This window comes from Furipterus horrens, unplaced genomic scaffold, assembly GCF_987537825.1.
Source record: "Furipterus horrens unplaced genomic scaffold, mFurHor1.1.pri manual_scaffold_5, whole genome shotgun sequence".
Taxonomy (NCBI): Eukaryota; Metazoa; Chordata; class Mammalia; order Chiroptera; family Furipteridae; genus Furipterus; species Furipterus horrens.
Genome location: NW_028327175.1, coordinates 73,697,593 through 73,718,328, shown reverse-complemented (window position 1 = coordinate 73,718,328; position 20,736 = coordinate 73,697,593). Strand labels below are relative to the sequence as shown.

At 39.6% G+C, this 20,736-nt stretch overlaps 1 protein-coding gene across 2 annotated transcripts in view; it reads left to right on the top strand.

Annotated features, from left to right (window-relative positions):
* The first annotated feature begins 11,311 nt into the window (after positions 1 to 11,311).
* The window catches only part of EFNA5 (ephrin A5), a 275,094-nt gene continuing 265,669 nt past the window's right edge, over positions 11,312 to 20,736 (top strand). For both annotated transcript variants that reach the window (XM_090276545.1, XM_090276544.1), the window contains exon 1: positions 11,312 to 11,450. In XM_090276545.1, the coding sequence (XP_090132671.1) occupies positions 11,326 to 11,450 (125 nt within the window). In that variant the 5' untranslated portion in view covers positions 11,312 to 11,325. The remainder of the gene's footprint in view (positions 11,451 to 20,736) is intronic.

The following is a 20,736-nucleotide window of genomic DNA, read 5'->3' as shown; positions in this document are numbered from 1 at the left end:
AGCTTGAAGCAGCTAGAGGAGCTCGAGACCTTCGCCCATTGTCCTTTATAAGATTTTAAAGGGTCTTAAGTCTGAGAGGGAGGGATTGTTATTTTTTATTGTTAAAACAATTAATTAATTAATTATTTTAAAAAAGAAGAAGAAGAATATATGAAAGGGTGAGGCAGTAGAGCTTGTATGTACGACCCATGGACATGAACTTGGGGGGGAGGATTGTTGGGGGAGGGGGGTGCTGGGCGGAGGGGAGCAAAGGGGAAAAACATTGGAACTATTGTAACAATATAATAAATAAAGTATACTTTAAAAAGAAAAAGAAAGAGAAACATCAATTAGTTACCTTTCACATGTCCCTAGCTGGGGACCTGGCCTGCAACCCAGTCATGTACCCTGACTGGAATCGAACTGGCAACCTTTCAGTTCACAGGCCGGCACTCAATCTGCTGAGACACAGCAGCCAGGGCTCCAATTTTTAATTATAGGAAGATAAGATCTGATGTATATGATTTCACTTTATATCATACTTCCTTGAAACACATCTATTCCACCTATGTAAAGAAAGCTGTACATACCTGGTCCTTCCATGGGTGTCAGCCCAGAGAAGAGATGTAACTTAAGGTTGACAGTAAGATGACCCTCATAGGGTCACTACCATTTCTATCTTATAGCAGATCTTCCTGCTGAAATACAGAGGTGCCATGATGTTAATCAATAGTAGTGAGTGATGTGGAGATTTGAGATGAAGCTAAACATAGCTTCCTTTGATTTTACCTTTTCATTTTTCTTGCTGGGCACCACTTTTGAAGAAGAATCACTTTTGGATAAATCATCTGTTCAGGTTTGCTTTTCTAAGTAAATGATGTCCTGAGAGGATCAGAAGTGTCTGAATGTTAATTGTGTTTATGTAGGGTCCCATGTAAAGATTTTGTGGAAATACGAAGACTCCCTATGAAATTTGCAAAGTAGCAGAGACAACATTTCTGTTAGAAAGATACAGAAAGTTATGCTTGCCAATTATAGATTTAACACCAAATAACTCAATAATGGAAATCTAAGTTGTTGAAGAACAACAATTATTTGAGCTGAATAATATTTTAATTTTTATTTTCAATAATAGAAGAAAATGTATCTGTTACCCAAAAATTTAGTGGGTCAAACCAAGAACCATTTATTCAGGACAGGATGCTGTTGGTTGTCAATTTAAGCTCGATTCAGCTGTGCAGTTCTTCTAGTCCTGGCTGGGAATTTCTCACGCATCTGCTGGCAGCTGCCAGTCAACTAGATAGCTCCACTTCTGGGGGTGGTGAGAACAATGTAGGTGAATGAGCTACATGTCTCATCAGCCAGGAGACCAGCTTCAGCTTGTCCATGTGGCAACTGGGCACGGTTCCTAGAGAAAAAGTGGAAGCTCCGATGCCTCTTGAGGCATGGCTCAGAATTGGCGCAACATCGCTTGTGCCACCTTCTGTAAGCCAAAGCAAGCCCCCAGGTCAGTTCAGATTCAAAGGGTGGAAAAATAGACTCCATCAATTGATGGAGGGGCTAACTGCAAAAGCACACTGTAAAGTGGGAAGGCTTTTGGCCATATTGCTGTCTACCACAGATGATGCATCATTTTTATTCTATTGGATTGTCCAAAAAGTCCATTTCGCTTTTTTTTTTTTAAAATAAAAGACATTTTTTATTTTCACCAATAACTGTATTGTTTTGGATATTTTGAATATGTCAGCTGTCTCCCACATGGTGTGATGTTGATTGTCCTCAATTAATGTCTCAATTTGATCACTATAAACTTCAACTAGTCTACTGTACCATAGAGCATCAGTCCAGGGAGAAATCTCCAGCATGAAACTTCACAAATAACTTTTGACACATTGGATCAGTCATAGCATATTCTCCATACACTGCACAAATCTTTTTTATTTCAGTTGCATTTTTACCTTTTTTGAAATAATAAAGCATAATATGCTGAAAATGTTGCTTATTTTCTTCCATATTCAATATTTAAATGGCTACACAAAAAATTCACTAATTTTGATAAATTTTAAAAAAATGCATGCTGATGTGACAACTGTCACAATACAACATAAAAAACTGTTTGAGATGAAGTTAAAGACAACTAAGCACTACTAGAGCCATTTTATGGAAAATAAAAATCAAACAAACTTTGTGGCCAGCCCAATATTTAATTCACATATTGATAGATAAAATGTATAACATTTGGACAATACTTTTGGAGGGAAAATATTTTTATTTTGTCTTGATGACAGTTTCAAACTAAGATCTTTCTCAAAGCAATCAGTTGGGATAAGATTGTATTAACTGAATATTTTTTACTTCATTTTTGTTTCTGAAACTGTAAAGAAAATCCTTATGTTTTCAGTGGCTATTAGTCTGGGTCTGTGTGACATAACCAATCACAGACAAAACAGGACTTGTTAATGGTAAGGAACGCTACCTAGCTGCTGGCCTGGTAAACTTGTATGAAGATTTTAGAATTGACATTGGAAAAAGGGCATTTACTTGACAAATGGTGCTATTTCCATTTTTGTCTGGCCAATTTTAAATTTCCCCTTATTAAAATAGCAAATTCAGCCTCCAGAATAAATTGAGTAAATGAAATATGGAACTGGAAGGTACACCTTCACCTCTTCACTTTGTAATAATATATAGACATTTTATGGATGCGAGGACATTTCATGGAAAGAAAGTTTCAAAATTACTTTGTATGCATATAGAGAAAATAAAACTTTGTGATGTCTTGGCTCAAACTGAATAGGATCTCACTTAATAGTCCATGTAGTACTTTAAGATGATTTATTATTATGCTAATATTGTAATGTAATATTTATTAAGCATTGAAAGTATGCAGAATACTAGATAGATCATATAAAAGATCCTGATGGATTTCAAGGAAAAAGGCTAGGAAATGAACTCTCCTAATCCCCAAGAAAATAGGGTAATTCAGAATCTAGCTGAACCAATAAATCCTTTTTAATTTAGTATACATCATATGCCCCCCCCCCAAAAAAAAAAAAAAAAGTAGACTAATGGAAATGGGGAATGATAATCTCTGATCTCTGATTAAAAGGTAGTCATTTTAAAATCACACTTTTCTCCCCAGACTTGAGTTTAGAAGAGACAATTCAGTAAAATAGCTCTAATTTTTAAGCAGTTTTGGCCAATAATCCTCTGTATTATCATCTAATGTTCTAAAGTCATAAGTTACAGTGGTTTCTATAGAGACCAGCTTTATAACCATTATTCCAAACTACAAGATGAAATGCTTTTAAAAAAATTATACTTTAACTGTAACTTTACAGCACCACAATAAAATTTACAATGTTGGCATAAGGTATTTGGAAGTATTTGGAGATCTCAGAGTGGGGTTATAAATTTGCAATAAAAGGACACTTTTCCTAAAAATTAATAGTGTATTTTAAAAGACCATCTCTACTGTGGCCAAATGAAATGGGAGGGGGCAGAGAGAGAGAGAGAGAGAGAGAGAGAATGAATTATTTAGACGACTACAAAACAAACAAACAAACAAAAAAAAAACAACAAAGAAAAAAAAAAAAAAGAAATACCAAATCCAAATTCCCTTAAAGAAAACTTTTATCTGGGAAAAAAAAGCGCATAATTGAGGAAGGAGTTCCTTGGTTTGCCATAATTCTACAGTTTACTTTGCTTAGTCAGTTTATATATGGGAGAAAAACTAAAGCCGAAGCTAAAAAAGGGCTTACAAACAACATTTCCTATTTCTTAAAATCATATTCACTGTCTAAAGATTATGTCCTCTACTCATCTTTAAATAGAATTCTCCCAGAAGTTGATGAAAATCTTGGTTGAAATTGATTGAAAAGTAAGATCTCTCACTTTCTCTGTCTCTATGTATACCTACATATATACTATACATGTATATATATGTGTATAATATGACATCAGTGAAATAAAAGATGTTCTAGGTTTGGGGGTGTTTCTAAACAAGTAAAGGAGTACACAAATGCATATTTATATGCTTTTTGGTGATAGTAATGGAGCTGGTCGTAGAAAAATCCTAAATTTTAGTTTGAGTATGGAGAAAAGGACAAATTAATTTTATTTCTGAAAAGGCTACTTATATTCTCTCTCTCTTTTTTTTTTTTTTCCAACAAAGGTATGCTGTAGATATCTATGATTGCCATTGTCATAAGACATACAAAAATTTAATTTTTTTGTAATATGCATTTATGGTAATGTATATTCTTTTAAGCAAGGAATGCAGTGTTGTTTAATAATTCACAAAGAACATATTAAGACAGTATCCTGACAGTATAAAATATACCAGTTGATCAGTTAGATTTATCAAATGCTAATCATTTTTTTTGGTAATTTTTTAATTTTTTTAGGTTTTATTTATTTATTTTTAGAAAGAGGGGAAGGGAGGGAGAAAGAGAGGAAAAGAAACATCAATGTGTGGTTGCCTCTCGCACGCCCCCAACTGGGGACCTGGCCTGCAACCCAGGTATGTGCGCCGACTGGGAATCCAACCGGCAACTCTTTGGTTTGCAGGCTGGCACTCAATCCACTGAGCCACACCAGCCAGGGCTTTTTATGAAAATTTTTGTTTAAATATTTGAAGAGGGGAAGTACAGAACAATAAAAAATAAACACATGATAAGGTAGTAAAAGACAACATGAAAATTTATTGTGGAATAAAATCACCTACCAATTTTTGCTTTATGGTTGAAAACTGGTCACATAAATCTATGGTATCTAGATTGAGTCTGTATATTAAAAAGTGTTGTGGAAATTGGTTGAATCAACCAGCTCTTGTTTGCTTCTTTTAAAATTACGTTTGAGCACATACACATTTGAAATACATAGAAACATAATACATATTTACCTTTGTGCCTAGTAATAGCTGTTTACCAAAATTACAGCTTGAACTTCCGTATGTTTAAAAAGTTTACTATGTAAACTACTATGGCAAAACCACAACAAAAACATGGTTAGTAGTAATAATTTTTTAAATGCTTCTTTCAGAATATTGTATCAACTTATAAAATTGCTTTTATCCACAGAATTCAAGAGAAGAGATACTATGAAACAAATTTCAGCAAAGTAAAGGGAGAATGAAGAAAAGTAGGAAATTCATGATGCAAGTTGAAGGTCACAAGACTAAAGACCTTGTATTCTATTTAGTTGAGTTTTTTTTTTTTTTTCTCTCTTCTCTCTCTCTTTTCTAGGTTCACAAAAGAGACAGCTAGATCAGAAATGGAAAAGGAGCATTTCCTAAGGTCTCTAAGGAGAGAAAAGCTAGCAAAGCGTTTTTTTCTAAAGATTTTGGGTAACCTGTTATAAAAGGGGTGAATAAAAGAGAAGACTTCTTTAAATAACTTCAAACATTCTGTGGGCAGGATAGGGGGGTGACAGTTTGGTAATTAAGCTTGGGTTTCTTGGGGCTTTGGAATAAATCCTACATGTCCTAGAAAGATAGACAGTAAGTTTAGCTTGAATACCATTATTTTAGTCATCTGTTACATAGTTTTGTGTCTATTATTTATTTAATCTTTGCTCTTGAGTTTACTTCTTTTATTATCTCTTCTGGGTATCAGTTTTCATTTAACTGCCATATTAAACAAGAGTTGCTTATTCTGTGGACTTTAGGGTTTGAGTCACCAACTTATTTCATTTATTTGTCTGGTCACTTAACTCAATAGAACTCCACTTTCATCTGATGGTAGCTAATGCAAAAAGGAAGTCTAAGCTAGACCAGAAAGGAAGATTAACCCATACTTAAAGGTAAGCTGTGCCCTGAAACCACATCTTACAGATGGCATTCTATTTTGTGCTATGTGAGAATTATTTTTAAAGTATCAGTTCATTTTAATACAGAGGATCATAAAATTCTGCTTTCTAAAGTATCAACATTCCTCCCTTGATGGTTAGCTGGAACATTTCTCCAGATAAATAAGTACAGAACTTACTCTTTTATTTTTTATTTTTTGCCTGAAATATTGAAGTAGTTAAGGTAAAAATACATTACCTGGATCAGTGATTCTCAATCCTCTATGCTCATTAGAATTCCCTGGGAGGCTTTTAAAAATTACGGATCCCAGGTCCCTTCCCCTAACCAGCTAAAACAGGGAGTGGGCCCTAGCATTGTTCTTTCTTAAAAGAGCTCGCTAGGTGACTCTAATTTATTGCCGAGGTTAGAATGTTGATCTAGATAGTTCAAGGCCAAAAAATTAAAAAATAAAAATAAATCCCTGTTTGTGTTTTAATGTAAGGCATAATGATTATTGCTTCAATGTCATTTGTTTTAAAACCACCAGTGAACTTGGTTGCCTGTAGCTGTAAGTACAAACATTTTTAGAATGCAGTTAGGCCGTTTCAGAGTCCATTCTCAACCGACTTTTCAGCTCTCAGCTCCCACGACCCTGTTTCAATCTCAAAGTGTTGAAGTACTCACTGCACTTCTATTCATACATATTTTTAGCTCCTTGCTGTTTTCTTTCTGTTATACCTGAGCCTCCTTCTATACTTGGGAAAATGCTATTATCCCTTAAAAGCCAGCTTGAAAGCCACTGTCTCTGTGACACTGGGCTAATCATAATATAATTATTTTACATAGTACTTATCTGTATACATTCGAATCACTTGTGTAATCTGAGGTATATTCAGTTAATAATATCTCTCTTCAAGTTCTAAGCATGTATGTACTATAGCGATTTTCAAATGGTATGCCACAGCAGGCATGTTGGTGTGCCACAAGAATGTTTAAAACATGAACTGCCTGGCTGTTTAGTCAGGGACACTGATCTCTTTTCCCTTAGACTGTCAAATAAAAAAATGACAACAGCCAACACAACAACAGCCGTCCAATGTGAATGAATCAAAATTATACCTATTTTTTGTCAGATTGGCAAAAAGTATATTTTTTGGTGTGCTGCAGAATTTTAGTAAGTAGTTTGTTGTGTGTACCATGAGATGAAAAAGGTTGAAAATTGATGATCTATTGTATTGCTCTTTAGTAGCAATAATTGTGCAGGTAATCCCAGAAAAGTTACTTGATTTAGATTTATGAATTATTTCACAGACACTTTGAGTTATGTTCTCAACAGTTCCTAATTCCAATATCTTTTATTCCAGCTTCATGACTCATTTTCAGGAAGGCCATAATATATCATTTATTTTTGTTTGTTTATAATGGGACTCCAGACTTTAATCAAATTAGAGACATTTAAAATAGCAGGACATTCATATTCTTTTGATATGTTGCATTTTCACTTTCCAATTTTGGTTATAGTATGTGTTTTCAGATAGGAAATACGTGGGTATAAATGCTCCCTCTCTCTCTTTCTTTACTCCTTTTGGCTTTGAAGCCACAGGAAGCCAGCTTGCTAACTCCCTGATACCTGATATTTCCCCGACTAAAAAGACTCTGATGATGATCAGCATTTTCCCCAAGACAGAAGTTATGCATTCTTTTTCCTAAAGATACAGATGTCCCTTAAAAGGGCCCAGAGTATTTCCTGCACAACTGCTTCAGTCATATGGGCACCTATTAGAGCTACTATCAGAAAGGCTGAAGGAAGAAATAAATGCATTCTTCCTGCAACAGAAAGAACAGACACACCCAAAAATAGGCAAATAACTTGAACATCAGTAAGATTAGCTACTAGGAGGAAAAAGTAAATAACTTTTCAAATGAAAATTATATTTAAAAAGTAACACATAATCCTTTAGTTCTCTAGTTTAAGTTTTCCCACTGCTTTCTCACTGCTGCAACTTTGTGAAATGTACAGAAGGATTTGTATTAATATTTGGAATTTACTTTTTTTTTTAAAAATTAGAAAGGTGGTTGGTTTTTTAGGGGGATCTGTCCTGGAGTCTATAATTAGGCAGATTGCAATTTATATCTAGTCACAAACAGAAGAGTTACTTTCCTAGGACAATTTAAGAATCTTTTCAGGTGGGAAAGATTTCTGGAATTGAGAAAATACTCAACTTTCAGGCAAGGGCCCATAACATCCAGGTAATTCCATGGCGGTGTGAACTGTTCATTTCCCCCATGTCTTTATTGATCACGACCCCAGATTCTCCATTAAACTCAATCCGGCTGAACTGTAGGCAATACACGCGCTCGTTGCGGACTGCAGGCCCACCACTGGAGGGCGTCTGGACGCTTCCAAAGAGCGCTGAAGCGCCTGGAAATCCTGAGCTCCGGGACTGAAAAGCGCAGGACAGACAACGTGATATTTGATTATATTGGGCTAGTAAGTAAAGGGGAGAACAGGCAAGTTTGGGAGCAAACCTGAACTGCTTTCTTTTGGGGGATCATCCTTTTTCCACTGAGGCAGCAAACTCCCTAGAGAGCAAGAAAGAATAACACCACTAAGGCCCAGCCCGCAGAGCCACGCGAGGGCGAGTCTCCAGGGTTTGTAGCCCTGCTGCGCCCGGCGCCTGACTAGCTTCCCTGGCGCTGGAGGACAGGGACGCGCGTCTCAGGGCGCTGGGTCTGCCTCGCTGCCAGGCAATCGAGCTTCCTTGGCGGCCGGGACCCAACGTGCTGCAACCTGCTCTAGATGTCCGGGAACGCGAGGCCTTTTCCAATAATAAGGGACCTTGTTCCCCGACATCCCCACCTAAGTTTCTTCCTGTACCGACTACGTTCAAAGCATTTATCCTTTGGGGAGTGTTAGGGAAGCAACCCCGGGGTTGAAATGGTAAGTGTATAACGTATTTCGGATCGGCTCCCCTGCCGCATTCCTTCCCTCCCCGTTGAAGGTTCACACTGAATGGTAATCACTCTACAGTGTGATTTTCTCGATTAAAAAAAAAAAATGTTTTCAAAACATCACTTTAAAAGGAAAGTCTTGCTTCCTGCTCTTGAACTTTTAAATCCCTGGTAGGAAGAGGGGAGTTGAAAGGCACAGGAGAGACGCGCAGCTTTCCACATAACCCAGCACCGGGCTATTGCGCAGGGCAGAGATTTATAAGAACTTGTATTCTCTGAGGCTTTCTGCCAGACGGTCTGCTAGGACTTCCCGTCACCCGAGGGGCCCAAAAGACAGATTTCGGCTCTCCAGCAACCCGGTGGTAGCCGGTTCCTTTGTAATGGAAGTACCCGACTCTCAGGTAAAAAGATGTCAAATCATTCCTCAGCCCAGACGGAATTCAGCATCCAAAGGGTTACGCGCAGCTGCTGGGTTCGCGGGGAGAGGGCACTCCCAGTAATTCAATTAATCAGGTTTCTGGAAGGTGGGGCCGGGGAGTGGGTAGGAGGCGTGAGCAGAAAAGGAGATTAGGAAAACGCCTCTTTCTCGTGGAGCAACCAATCCGGTTGGCGTAAAGAGAGAGGAAAATACCTCGATCTGTAAGCAAACAGCAGGCCGTTTCCTGACTGGCTGCTCCAGACCCCCCTCCCCCTTCCCAAGTGATCTGCACGGGGAGTGTTGGGGGGGACAGGGACGGGAGCGACCCACAGGATTCGGGCCGCGGCGGCAGCAGCTCTGGCTGGGCGCGGGCTGGCGGCAACACCCCTCACTAGATCCACAGCCCCCACCCCACACCCCGCCCTGTGATCGCGCCGCCTGCCTGCCGAGCGCCTTGCGTTACACGACCGCCCCGCCCCGCGCCGCCCGAGTCCACATTCACGCGTGCCGCCTCGCGCTCTCGTGCGGCTGCTGGGTCGCCGCCGCTGTCGGCTTTACACGCAGGTCATTAACGAGGGGGCGTGCCCGAGGAGATTTTTCCCATAAAGCATTTTTTCTCTCTTTTTTTTTTTTCCCCTCTTTTGCAAAACTGACTTTTACCCCTTTCCACTTCTCGCCAGTCGTTTCAATCCCTCCCGGGCTGCCTGTGCTGCTGCTGCTCCTGCTGCTTTCAAATTTATTTTTCCTCCTGGTAGAGGTTTTAGGATTCGGTTGGTGGTTTTTCACCTCTAGTTGCTGCTGTGCCCAAGGAGGGAAAGGGGAACAGCTGCGTGAGGCTCGGAAAGGTTTTCTGATGTAGTCATCGGGGAGGTGCCACTCGCTCGTGCGCTCTTTTTCTCTCTCTCTCCATTTCAAACTGATGCGTCTCTACAAGTTGCCGGGCTTGGGACCGAACCCGTCCGAGTCGCAGGGACACTTCTGAGAGCTCACTTGGGGCTCTTGGCACTGAGTCTGGGGCTCATTCTTGCTCCCGGAAGGCGATCGAAGACTGACATCTATCAGCCCATCCAGGAGTTGGAGGGACTGATTTGAAAGTGATTGTTTCCCCTCCCGCTCTCCAGCCGAGCTGTTGGGTTGGCCTCGTCCCGCAGGTCTGGGCATCGCAGCTCCACCTGGCTGGCTGGTGGGTGACCTCTGCTCTTCATTCTCTCTGCTGCACCCACACCCGACCGCGAAAAGCACACGGGAGAAATCCCCGCGGCCAGCGCCTGCGGTGTCTTCTCCCACCGCCGCAGTCTGACTCCGCCAGGGGACCTGCTGGAAGATACGGAGAGCCAAACTTTTTCTTTTTCTTTTCTTTTTTTTTTTTTTTGAGATTTGCGAGGCAAGACCGCTCCTCGCCAGTTTGGTCGCCGCTTAACCAGTTCCAGGACGCCGGCAGGGCTGGATTTGTGGCTCCGGATCCCCACCCTTCTCAGAGCACCGCCCCGAATCCGCAACACCTACGACTCCTCCGAGATTTCTAGGGGCTGTCCAGTTAAGGCACAGAAGAGGCCACGGACGCGAAGCCCCCCATCTGAACGGAGCCCTCCTGCAGTTTCCCACCGGCCGCCAAAGTAACTTGGAGCGAAGCGGGGCGCAGTGCGAGGGCCCTGGGCGTTGGAGACCTGTGCAGCCCGCGGCGCCAACGCTGAGCCGGGCCCGGCGGGCCAGTGTATGTCTCCCCGCGGCCGCGGCGCGCAACTCCTGGTGACTGTGCAGCGTGCGCCGCCGCCTGCCCCAACCCGAGCTGCTGCCGCTCGGCCCGGCGCGCACCTCCTTCTCCCGGGGTGACCGGCCTGCTGCCTCCTCCCTAGACACAGCTTGGCACCCCTTTCCCCGCCCTCGCCGCCACCGCCATACACTCGCTTGTTTCTCTTCATCCTGTAATTTCTTTCTTTTTTCTGCACTCTCCAGCGGGGAGTGCGAGTTTGTACTTAGCCCCTCCACTCTACTGCCTCTTTTATTCTCGCTCTCCTCCCCCTCTCCAGCTTGTTGTGTGCCTCTTTCTGTTCTCATCCCTCTTCATTTTTATTTATTCATATTTATTTGGCTCCCGATCTTGCTCTCGGTCTCGCTATCTCCTTCCCTCCCTCTCTCCGGATTCCTGCTCTCCCCGGAGTGGCGCGTCCACCGCTGGCCAGGCGTGATGTTGCACGTGGAGATGTTGACGCTGATGTTTCTGGTGCTCTGGATGTGTGTGCTCAGCCAGGACCCGGGCTCCAAGGCCGTCGCCGACCGCTACGCGGTCTACTGGAACAGCAGCAACCCTAGGTAAGGCAATGGGGGGGCCAAGAGCCGGGGCTACTCGGGCCTCGGGGCCCTGCGGAAGGAGCCGCAGTGGCAGCGGGGACCAGCTCGCATCGGCTGCCGGCAGAGCGCACCCTTGGAGCCTACGTCGTCCGGGAGCTGATGGCTTTCGAGGCGCCCGCGGGAAGCGCTCCAGTTGCGCCACTCTTTGTTAAGACAACGCGGAGAGGCTGGGCACCCCTGGGAGTCCCCAGGTCTGCCCAGACCGGCTGCCTCTGCAGACAGCGAGGAGACTCGGAAAAGGCGGGAGCCGGGGAGTCAAGACTTTCCCCGCTTACCGGTCATGGCAGGCTGGCCGGCATCCCGATCCCGGTGCAAGGCTTAGGCACTGGCAGCTCTGGGTGCGCACCGCCAGGAGCTCCTGCCCGCATCGTGGGTGTGCAGGGACTACAGGGAGAACCCGCCACGCATCCTCAAAGTTTTTTTTTTTTTTTTCCGCCTGTTTTCTTTTTAATTTCTTTTCTCTGTGTGCTCAGAGAGCGCACGGGCTGGGTGAAGTGAGGGTGGCTGGGAAGCGGAAGCTTTATGTTATTTTCCTCTAACTGCAAGGAAATTATCCGGCCCCTGGGTCAGTCTGGGCCCGGTGCACTTGGCAGAGGAGAAGGTTCTCCCACCTCTTCCACCCCTGGGTGGGCTCAAGGTGCCAGAAAGTTTGATATAATGCGGGGTTACATCTTGTGTGCGGAGCGAGCTGCCGGAGGTGGTGGAGCAGGGAGATGGGAGCCCTTCGTCCATGGCCTGGCAGTGTGCAGCCGGAGAAGCTCGCGCGGTTACCTGGGACCGTTTTTGCTGCGGTCCCCGAAGCCCGCCGTGTATGCGGGAGCCTAGAAGTGGACTCCCGGGACCGTCTTAGCGTGGCTGCTGGACTGTGGCCACCGCGGACGTCCCTTGTTCCCGAACCCTGTATGTGGGGTTGGGGTAGGAGGGTGTCCAGAGTGCTGGCGCACCCCTCCCGATCCAAAACAGCTCCGAGCCTACTTTCTGCTGGGCCTGCGGACAGCAGTCTGCCCAACTGGGCCCAAATTGCTCTGCCTCTCTGGGACCCAGGCCAGCTTCCAGCTGTGGGCTGGCCTCGGTGCCCGTCCAGGAGGGAAATAGCGTAGATTATACACAAAATCTCTGCTCTTTCTCTAGGCTGGAGTGGAAGTTGGGAGGAGAGTGGCGGGAGGCCGAGGGGAGAGTTTATGGTGGCTGTGACCCAGCTCGCCTGGGGACAGGGGTCTGGAAGGCGGGTGGACCTCTCCGCGGTCCTCCTGCCTTCCTTCCTTATGCAGGCAGGGGAGGGAGTCCTCACTTGAGGTACTGTCGGCTCAGGTGAAGATGGACAGGTTCCCCGACAAGCGGTCCAACGTTTGCCGAACAGAAAAAGAGTTCCCTCCGCTCTGCTACTCCAGGAAAGATAGTCACACCCAGGTCTTCCAAGCCCTAATTGCTCGCCTGGCAGAATTGGAGACATCCCTGAAAGTTTGGTCAAAAAAAAAAAAAAAAAATTTTTTTTTTAAAGAATCTTCTGGAGGTGGGTGGTGGCATGGGAAGCTATTTCTTCTTTAAGATGCCACTTACCAGTATTAGAAAATGAGAAAAAGAAGCCATCCTGCCAGAGGAAATGCCTTTTATTAAAGCTGACAAGACAAATAGAGCAAGCTTTTCGGTTTTGTGATGGTGTTAAAAGCGAGCCTCATTATGCTGGTTGGTTTTATTCCCCTTTGGGCTTTATTAGACAGCATATACGAAACAGAGGAATTTATATTTGTAAACTTTAGCGCCTTATTAAATAAAATAACAGTGAAATCAGTTAGTTGAATTTGGGACATTTTGCTCTTGGTAGTCTTTTCTCAACCATTCCAAACTTCACAGTGGGGTCTTTTTCTCATTAATTTATTTGGATACTTGGGTGTTCCAGTCATCTGAGTTAAAACAGAAAAATCAGCTATACCCCGACTCTACCCCTCCTTCTTAACCTGTCAAGCTAGTCTGAGGTAGTCTGAGGATATTTTATCTTAGGTTATCTCTGTTTTATGCGTTTGATACTGTTGTTTGGTTTAAGATTAGCACATTGATTTTTGTCACAGGTCATGTTTTCAATAAATATGCCCTTCCTGCAGTAAACTCTTCTGCTCAGGATGCCATGGTAACTTTGAACCTGCCCAAAGTTAATCTGTAGACTTTTAAAAGACCAAGAGTATTCTCAAGTCTGTATTCTAATCTGAGGTTTGTGGAAATACTTTTCTAACTGATCATAATCAGTTTGATAATGTTCAAAAGAAAGAATGATGTACCTCCTCTCCCAAGAGATTCAGCCTGAACTTTAGTAATTCTCGGGGTTTTATGAACTTATTTCATCTTACTATGTTATTACACTGAAACTTAATTTTAAAATAACATAATTTTTAAAGTATGTACTGGGTGGCAGATTTATCTCCGAAATGTTAAATAAGATGCTACTTTTTTGATACATTGAGAAAAGTCAGCTTAGGTGTAGTTTAAAAGGAGCCAAAATGCAAAATAAGTAATTGAGAAATAAAAAGTTTATCACAAAAGACAGTGAAAAAGTAATTTTAGAAAACTTGAACCGGTTTACTAAATTTTATAACTTGAGTGTTTTTTATTTCCTTTTCATATATGTTATCATTACAAAGGTAATCTAGCCATGCCTTTGGTTTTAGATAAATCCTATCTTTTAAGATTTTGCTAAACTAATAATACAATCAAAAGACTTCAGCCTTTTAGAAAAAAGTATAACATTTTAATTGCAACTTAAATAGATTTAAATTTTTTTCTCTTAGAGACTTGAAGTTCAGTGGACACTTTAAGCTTCTAATGATACAGTGCAAGTGAAATAAATATACTTTAGCTTATACCAAGGTACTGTAATATAAAATTGTGTTTAGATAGAATTAAGTATTACATCTTGGTCACAAGGTTTAAATATTTTATATTGTAATTTGTGTAGTCATGAGTTTATTCACTACATTGGTTTTATTACTGACTCCATTGATACCATATGCATCCATTGATTTAGGTTCATAGAAGAAAAGATAGTAAACTTATTTGCTGTCAGATAGTTTTACTGTTAGAATCTGTCTTCCCAGGTATTCACTTCTGGGAAGTGGATGTTCAATTTTCAAATGCTGAAAACTTTTAAGTTGCCAGTATTTATTGGGCAGTGGGCCAAACTAATTTTATGTGTTGAATTGGCACAAATCTCTGAAATAGCAACTGAAAACTATCGCTCTAAATAGAAATATATGATAATATTTGCCCAGGTGAATCCTTCATATTTTAAAAAGTTGAAAAACTATGAGTTTCACCTAAGTAATGAGAATAGAATGATCCTTTTAATGTTATGCTGCACTCTGACCCAGAATGTTATTGAGTAACTCTGAGTAATGAAAATCCAAATCCAGGAGAATATAACTGTTTGTCTTTAATTTCTTTAAGAATGTAAAAAGCTTTTTTATAACTTTAAATAAAAAGTAAAACTTTATTTACATCCTCCCTTAGTAGCTACTCTTATAGAGATACAGGTGACTCAATTTAAAGAACATCCCACTTAATCTGAAGCATGCTATAAACAATTTGGTGCTTCCAATGAGGATATTCTTTTAAACACTGTGTATATATGGAAAAGTTATTGGATTCTTTTGACCAGTTGCCAGAATGCTGCCCTGATAATTAAAGATGTCTCCTACTGGTTGGCATTAATGGGTGGAATAACGGCAAATACAACCAGCACACTTTTAAGAATACTGGTTCTTCTCCTTTAGTGCTTTGTTTCTGTTAAGGTTTGCACATCACCAATTTAAAATGTTATTCTCTTACAAGAAAACATGCCTCTATAATTCATTCGGGATTTACTAAATTTTAACCTAATCATATGTTTTCTTTGGACTTTCTCAATTCTTGTAGGGACTTGTAAATTAAATATTTCATGTGAGAGTAGCAGGTAATTGACACCATTTAGTTTCGTTAACATGTAATCTTGGAGTTGTGAAAGTGATGTGAATTCTAGGTCAACGCTCCCAAATCTTCTAGCAGCGTAGGTCGTGTGTATGTGACTACGTAGAGAGAAGTAATTTTTCCTAACCATAATCCCTGGGCATTTTTCCTCTTCAAAACTTACTTGTTTTATTTTTAAAAATATGACCCATCAGTGTCTTAATTAATGTAGGCCAGTATGCCAGCACTGTGCCTTTCCCACTGACAAATGAAATTAATTTGGTTTTACTCTAAGAATTTATTTTGAAGAAAGGTGGACAGTTGATTTGCATTTGGAATCAGCTTTAGTACCAAACTTGTAAAGGATTAACTTTGTTTTAGAAATTTTCAGCGTTTTGCATAATATTGTTATATGTTAGAAACATAAAAAGTTCTTCAAGTAAGAAGGATTACTTAAAAACTTTTAACTCTATTAACTCTGAGACTCCATATATTAGATCATTTTAGTAGATCTAATGAGATAATTTTATTATTTTGATATTTATTTATATCAGAATTTATATAAATACTCAGACAAATATAAAGCTGTTTGACAGAGATTTATACCTCGTTTTTTACCCTTACCCATTTAGGAGTCCTAAAGTGACTCTTCCTTCTTTCCCCCTATTTTATCTAGAAATCTGTAAAAGAGAAGTATGCTTCTTATTTTTGGCCAGTTTTCCACAGAAGTTTGAAAAAGGAACTTAGATACTGAGATGTTATTTTCCATCCATTTTATGCACTATATTATATATCCATAATAAGCTATCTGAAGTATGACGTAGTCCACTGTCTTTAGGTGAGTGGAACATCAGTGCTATCTGAGGCTCACTTGTCTGTACAGTCTAATTGGGCACCTCCAATGTGAGACCAATGCTAATAACTCCTTGTGCTTAAAAGAATCAGGGAGAGCCTTCAGTAGTTTATTACACCATGTTAGTCGATTTTAGTGGTATTTACTAAACCATTGGTTCACTGAACGAATATTATAATAAATAGCTTTAGAGAATTTCACCTTTGAATGCTGAGGATCAGGTTTGGAAGAAGTACACCGTTATTTGGGGGCAAATTAACCTTCTGGATTTCTTGCCATTTAATCTTGCAAGATTCCTTCTGAACAGGGATTTCATTGCATTCTGTCCACTGGCCTGATTTCCTGTTGGATAGGGACAAATAAAGATGAACACCTCCTTTTCTCCCCTGTTGCTATGTACCAAGCAAGCTACCAACTTCATGCTGGGCCAAGAAAATGAATGAATACAATTAGTCCTTCAGGAGTCCTGGTCTTTGCAAGCTTGGGAGTATATGGCAAAACCATGTACCCTTGAGAAAGAGTAAACGTTGAAATATAAAATGAACAAAACATAAGAAAATGTTAAGAACAGAATTTTATATATGGATAGCATTTGGTTTATTGCCTAGTGCCCCACCCCCCCAATATAAATCATTTGCTTAATATCTTTTTAATAAGAAGCCACTCAGCCTTCTTCATTGTTTGTTTTGAATAACTTCCAGTGATGATTTAAAAAACTATGATATTTTAAGTAATGAACCGATCTATGTTGACTGATTATATATTATTAACTTTCCTTTCAGAAACTGTATACAAACTATTAAAAGAGCAGCTCTGATTAGAATGTCCATGTTGGAAAATAAGCCTGTATGTCCCTAAGTACAGTAAGGAAGGCCCTGGCCACTTACACTGGATACTCAGTCAGGATCAGTCTTCTGAACAGAGAAAAAATTGCCTTTTGATCATTTGTGACGGATAACACCATCATATTCAGGTATAAAAAACTCAAAGAGGAGTATAAGAAATGAGGTATTAATATTCACTTTAGTAATGTGTCTTATGATAGTGGTCTTAGACAGCTAAACATCAATAAATTACTGTCTCTTTTAAGGGCCTGATTTATATTATTAGGTTTATAGTTTCATCTGCTTCTCAAGCTATATCCTGAGCTGTTTGGTAGAAAAGTTTCTTGTGATTAATTTGAGCTTCCAGTGTTTTTGAATGGGGTATTACTCACTACCAGATCTGTTTCCTCTTAAATTTGTCTGCATGTATGTTTTCAAAATTCAGTCAGTCATAGCCAAGGCAGCACAATGACGCAGAAGCACTTAGTTTAAAATTAAAAAGTAACAATGCAAGTTTTTCTGTACCATAACTATAATGCATAGTTTTCACTATAAACAAAGAAGTTCCTTATGTCTTAGTATTCTTGATGAGCTATACTCCTTAATGTACTTTGAAGGATTTATTGTAAACTACTGATATCTCTGCACTATTTTCTGGAGTTTGTGTGGATGTAAACTCTTGATTTTGGGGGTTTTTGAATATCGTTTTCAGACAGTGAGTCACAGATTTCAATAAAACCATTATTTTAAAATAATGAAAACTTATAGTTCAAGTTATCTAGTTGCTGAAATACAATACTATACCAGTGATGGTTAGCTCAGCTTTCATTCAGGTAGAATTTTATCATTGTCAATAAGGAAAAATAAACCTTTGTCATCTTTAGAAATATCCTTCATACAATTGACAGTTGACAGCTTGAGAAAATGTTACTGTCAGGTCTTATTTTCCATTCAGTGAGAAATAAAAATAGCTTTGAATGATTAAAAATAACCTGTTTAAACATTATTATAAAATGTAGCAAATGTTTTTAATTTTTATGTTTATGTCATAGAATTAATCTTTCATTTGCTTCAGGGAAGGTCAGCGAAGTGAAGTTCAAGAACAGATTGTTTAACAAGTTAAGTTCCTAGGATGTTTGAAAAGCCAAATACAATTGATGTGTTTGTAATAGGATATCACTGATCATTTTTGATGGGATTCTTTAAGATATAAGGTATCAATATTATTCCTATTGTTACTTATCAAGTGCCCTGATTAATGACTGATGATCATTATTCTGATGTGAAGTATAAATGGAAATCTTGGTCATGTGATACCTCTGTGTCTATGTGTTGGACAGTCATGTTATTGGCACATAAAGCTTAGACCTTTTGAAAAATTTTCTTTGCTATTAATGATTGTAAATAACTGCACAGTGTAATCCATATGTTTCTTTGTGGAAGTGCATGAATACATACTTGGAGATTAGAAGATATGACTAAGTTTTTGTTTCCCAGTTTAGAAAAGCTAGGTTTTTGCCTTTCAGTTAAATCAGCGTTTTTCTTTTCTTTCTTTCTTTCTTTCTTTTTGTTCCCTAGAAGCAGCCATCTTGTTTTAAGACCGATTTTATTTCTCTCATGAAAATGGTTCGGAAATGAATATGGACGATAGAAAAGGACTAAACCACTTTATAATCATTTTGTCAGGGCTCTACATTTAAAGCTCTTAAGTTATCTGTGAGTTCATTAAAATGCTATCTGCTTGTATTTACTTGAGAGCAAAGGATGTTTTAACTTAGTAATAATGTATTTTTAACTCAGGTATATTATATTTTTAAGGTTAAATTTTGGGCTGTACCATGTTTACATACGTAGTTTTCTCTTGAGGTTTATAACTTATTGTTAATGTCACAGCAATATATTAATAAACCCTATCGTCACCCCCCCATCCTGATTTCCTTTTTTCTGACTGTTTGAAGTAGTCTTTTTTATTTGTTGATTGATAGATTTTTTCCCCCCAATTTCTCAGTGGTAGCAAGAATCTTTCTTCGGTAAGAGAGATATTGATAAATATGTAAGTACGTCTAAAAATGAAGCATTTGGGGTGTGTTCAGAAGCATATAAAGTCAGAAACTTTTTGTCTCTAAAATATAGGCTCTCGCTCTCTCATTACTAAATCATTCTAGTGAATTTTTACAAAAATTATTTTGGAAGTAAATTCACATTTGTTATTAAAATTTATGAGAGTATATCAACTGAGTCTACTATATTTTCCACCATGTTTTGCATTTCTGGATGCATTTGGAAGAACATGTGGCCTAGTAAACTTTACCCAAAATTTATACTACACTTCTTGCTACTGCATCTGTTTGGTATCTGGGAACATTATTCTCATGTATTGCAGTAAAAACAGAACTTCCTTAAGATTAATTTCAAAGTAACCTGACTCAGTCTGATTAAACTGGGCACAGATTGAATACTACTTATGTCACAGATTGCTCTAGTTCATTAGAAGTAAGATTTTTCTATGATTTTAGATACAGTGTAAAGGTGATAAATAAAATACATGTTTTAAGAACAAATATGCATCTCATGGAATCCTATTCAAGTGTGGGTATGAGTTGGCAATTTTTGTACTGAATAGCTTTCCTCTAATATCTATCATCTATTTATCTTTTATTGCTTGGAGAAGACTAAAATAACTGACTATTCAAAGTGACGTTTTGTTTTAAATGAACTAACAAATACTTTTGTTTTTTTCTTGCTGCTTCTAAGTTGTCAAGAGTGCCCATTCTAAGTTTTATTACTGACTTATTTATATATGTAGAAACTACAGTTAACAATTAGCTCTTGCCTCTTCCTTTGAGAATACCTATTATAAAGGTAAATGAAAGTATTTTCTCATTAAAAATGCAGTTCTGTGGTTGGAATAAAATCAAATCATGGTTTATTTTGGTTGGATAATTATAGTGCAAATTGTTATCTAGATTTTGATGGTGATGGACATGCTGCTTGATGTTTTATGTTCCATAGACCCAGTGGGATATATGACTTTGTCACATTTACTGAACTTTAATAATATATAGAGGGCTAAGTTTTTATGGTATTTAATTTTATGGAGACAAATGGAAATGGGAAAAAAGGAAAAATAATTCTAAATATGGAGAAATGTTCATTTGTGTTTAACAATTAGGTTAAACAAAGTGGGAGCAAATGAGCCTAGTTCCCCTTCTATTGTTTCAGGCCAAGAAAAAATACAGACAGATGTCAGAATGTGGGAGCTGTGACCTCTGCCCCACACAGCATGGACACTGCCTGGGCGCACAAGTGTCCTGAGCCACCACCGTAGCTGGGTGCTTTTTTGAAGTGACTGACACTTTGAGATGGAGAACCTGAAACTGATTCTGTAGTTATTCGTAGTTCTCTGAAGTATTAAGCTTTTTAGCTTCAATTTTCAGTTCCTCACTTTACCTTTTCTGAAAAATGTTTCTTTGTTTGGCTAAGACAGACCTTTCGTGACTTCTTGGTGGGATCAGTAGACCTGTAGTCACTACCAGACTTTGCCACTCCCCCCCACCCCCCAAAATTCATTCATTGGGCTGGGATAAAGGAGAAGGCTCAGATGTATGGTTCTGCTGCACCAAAGCGTTTAGTT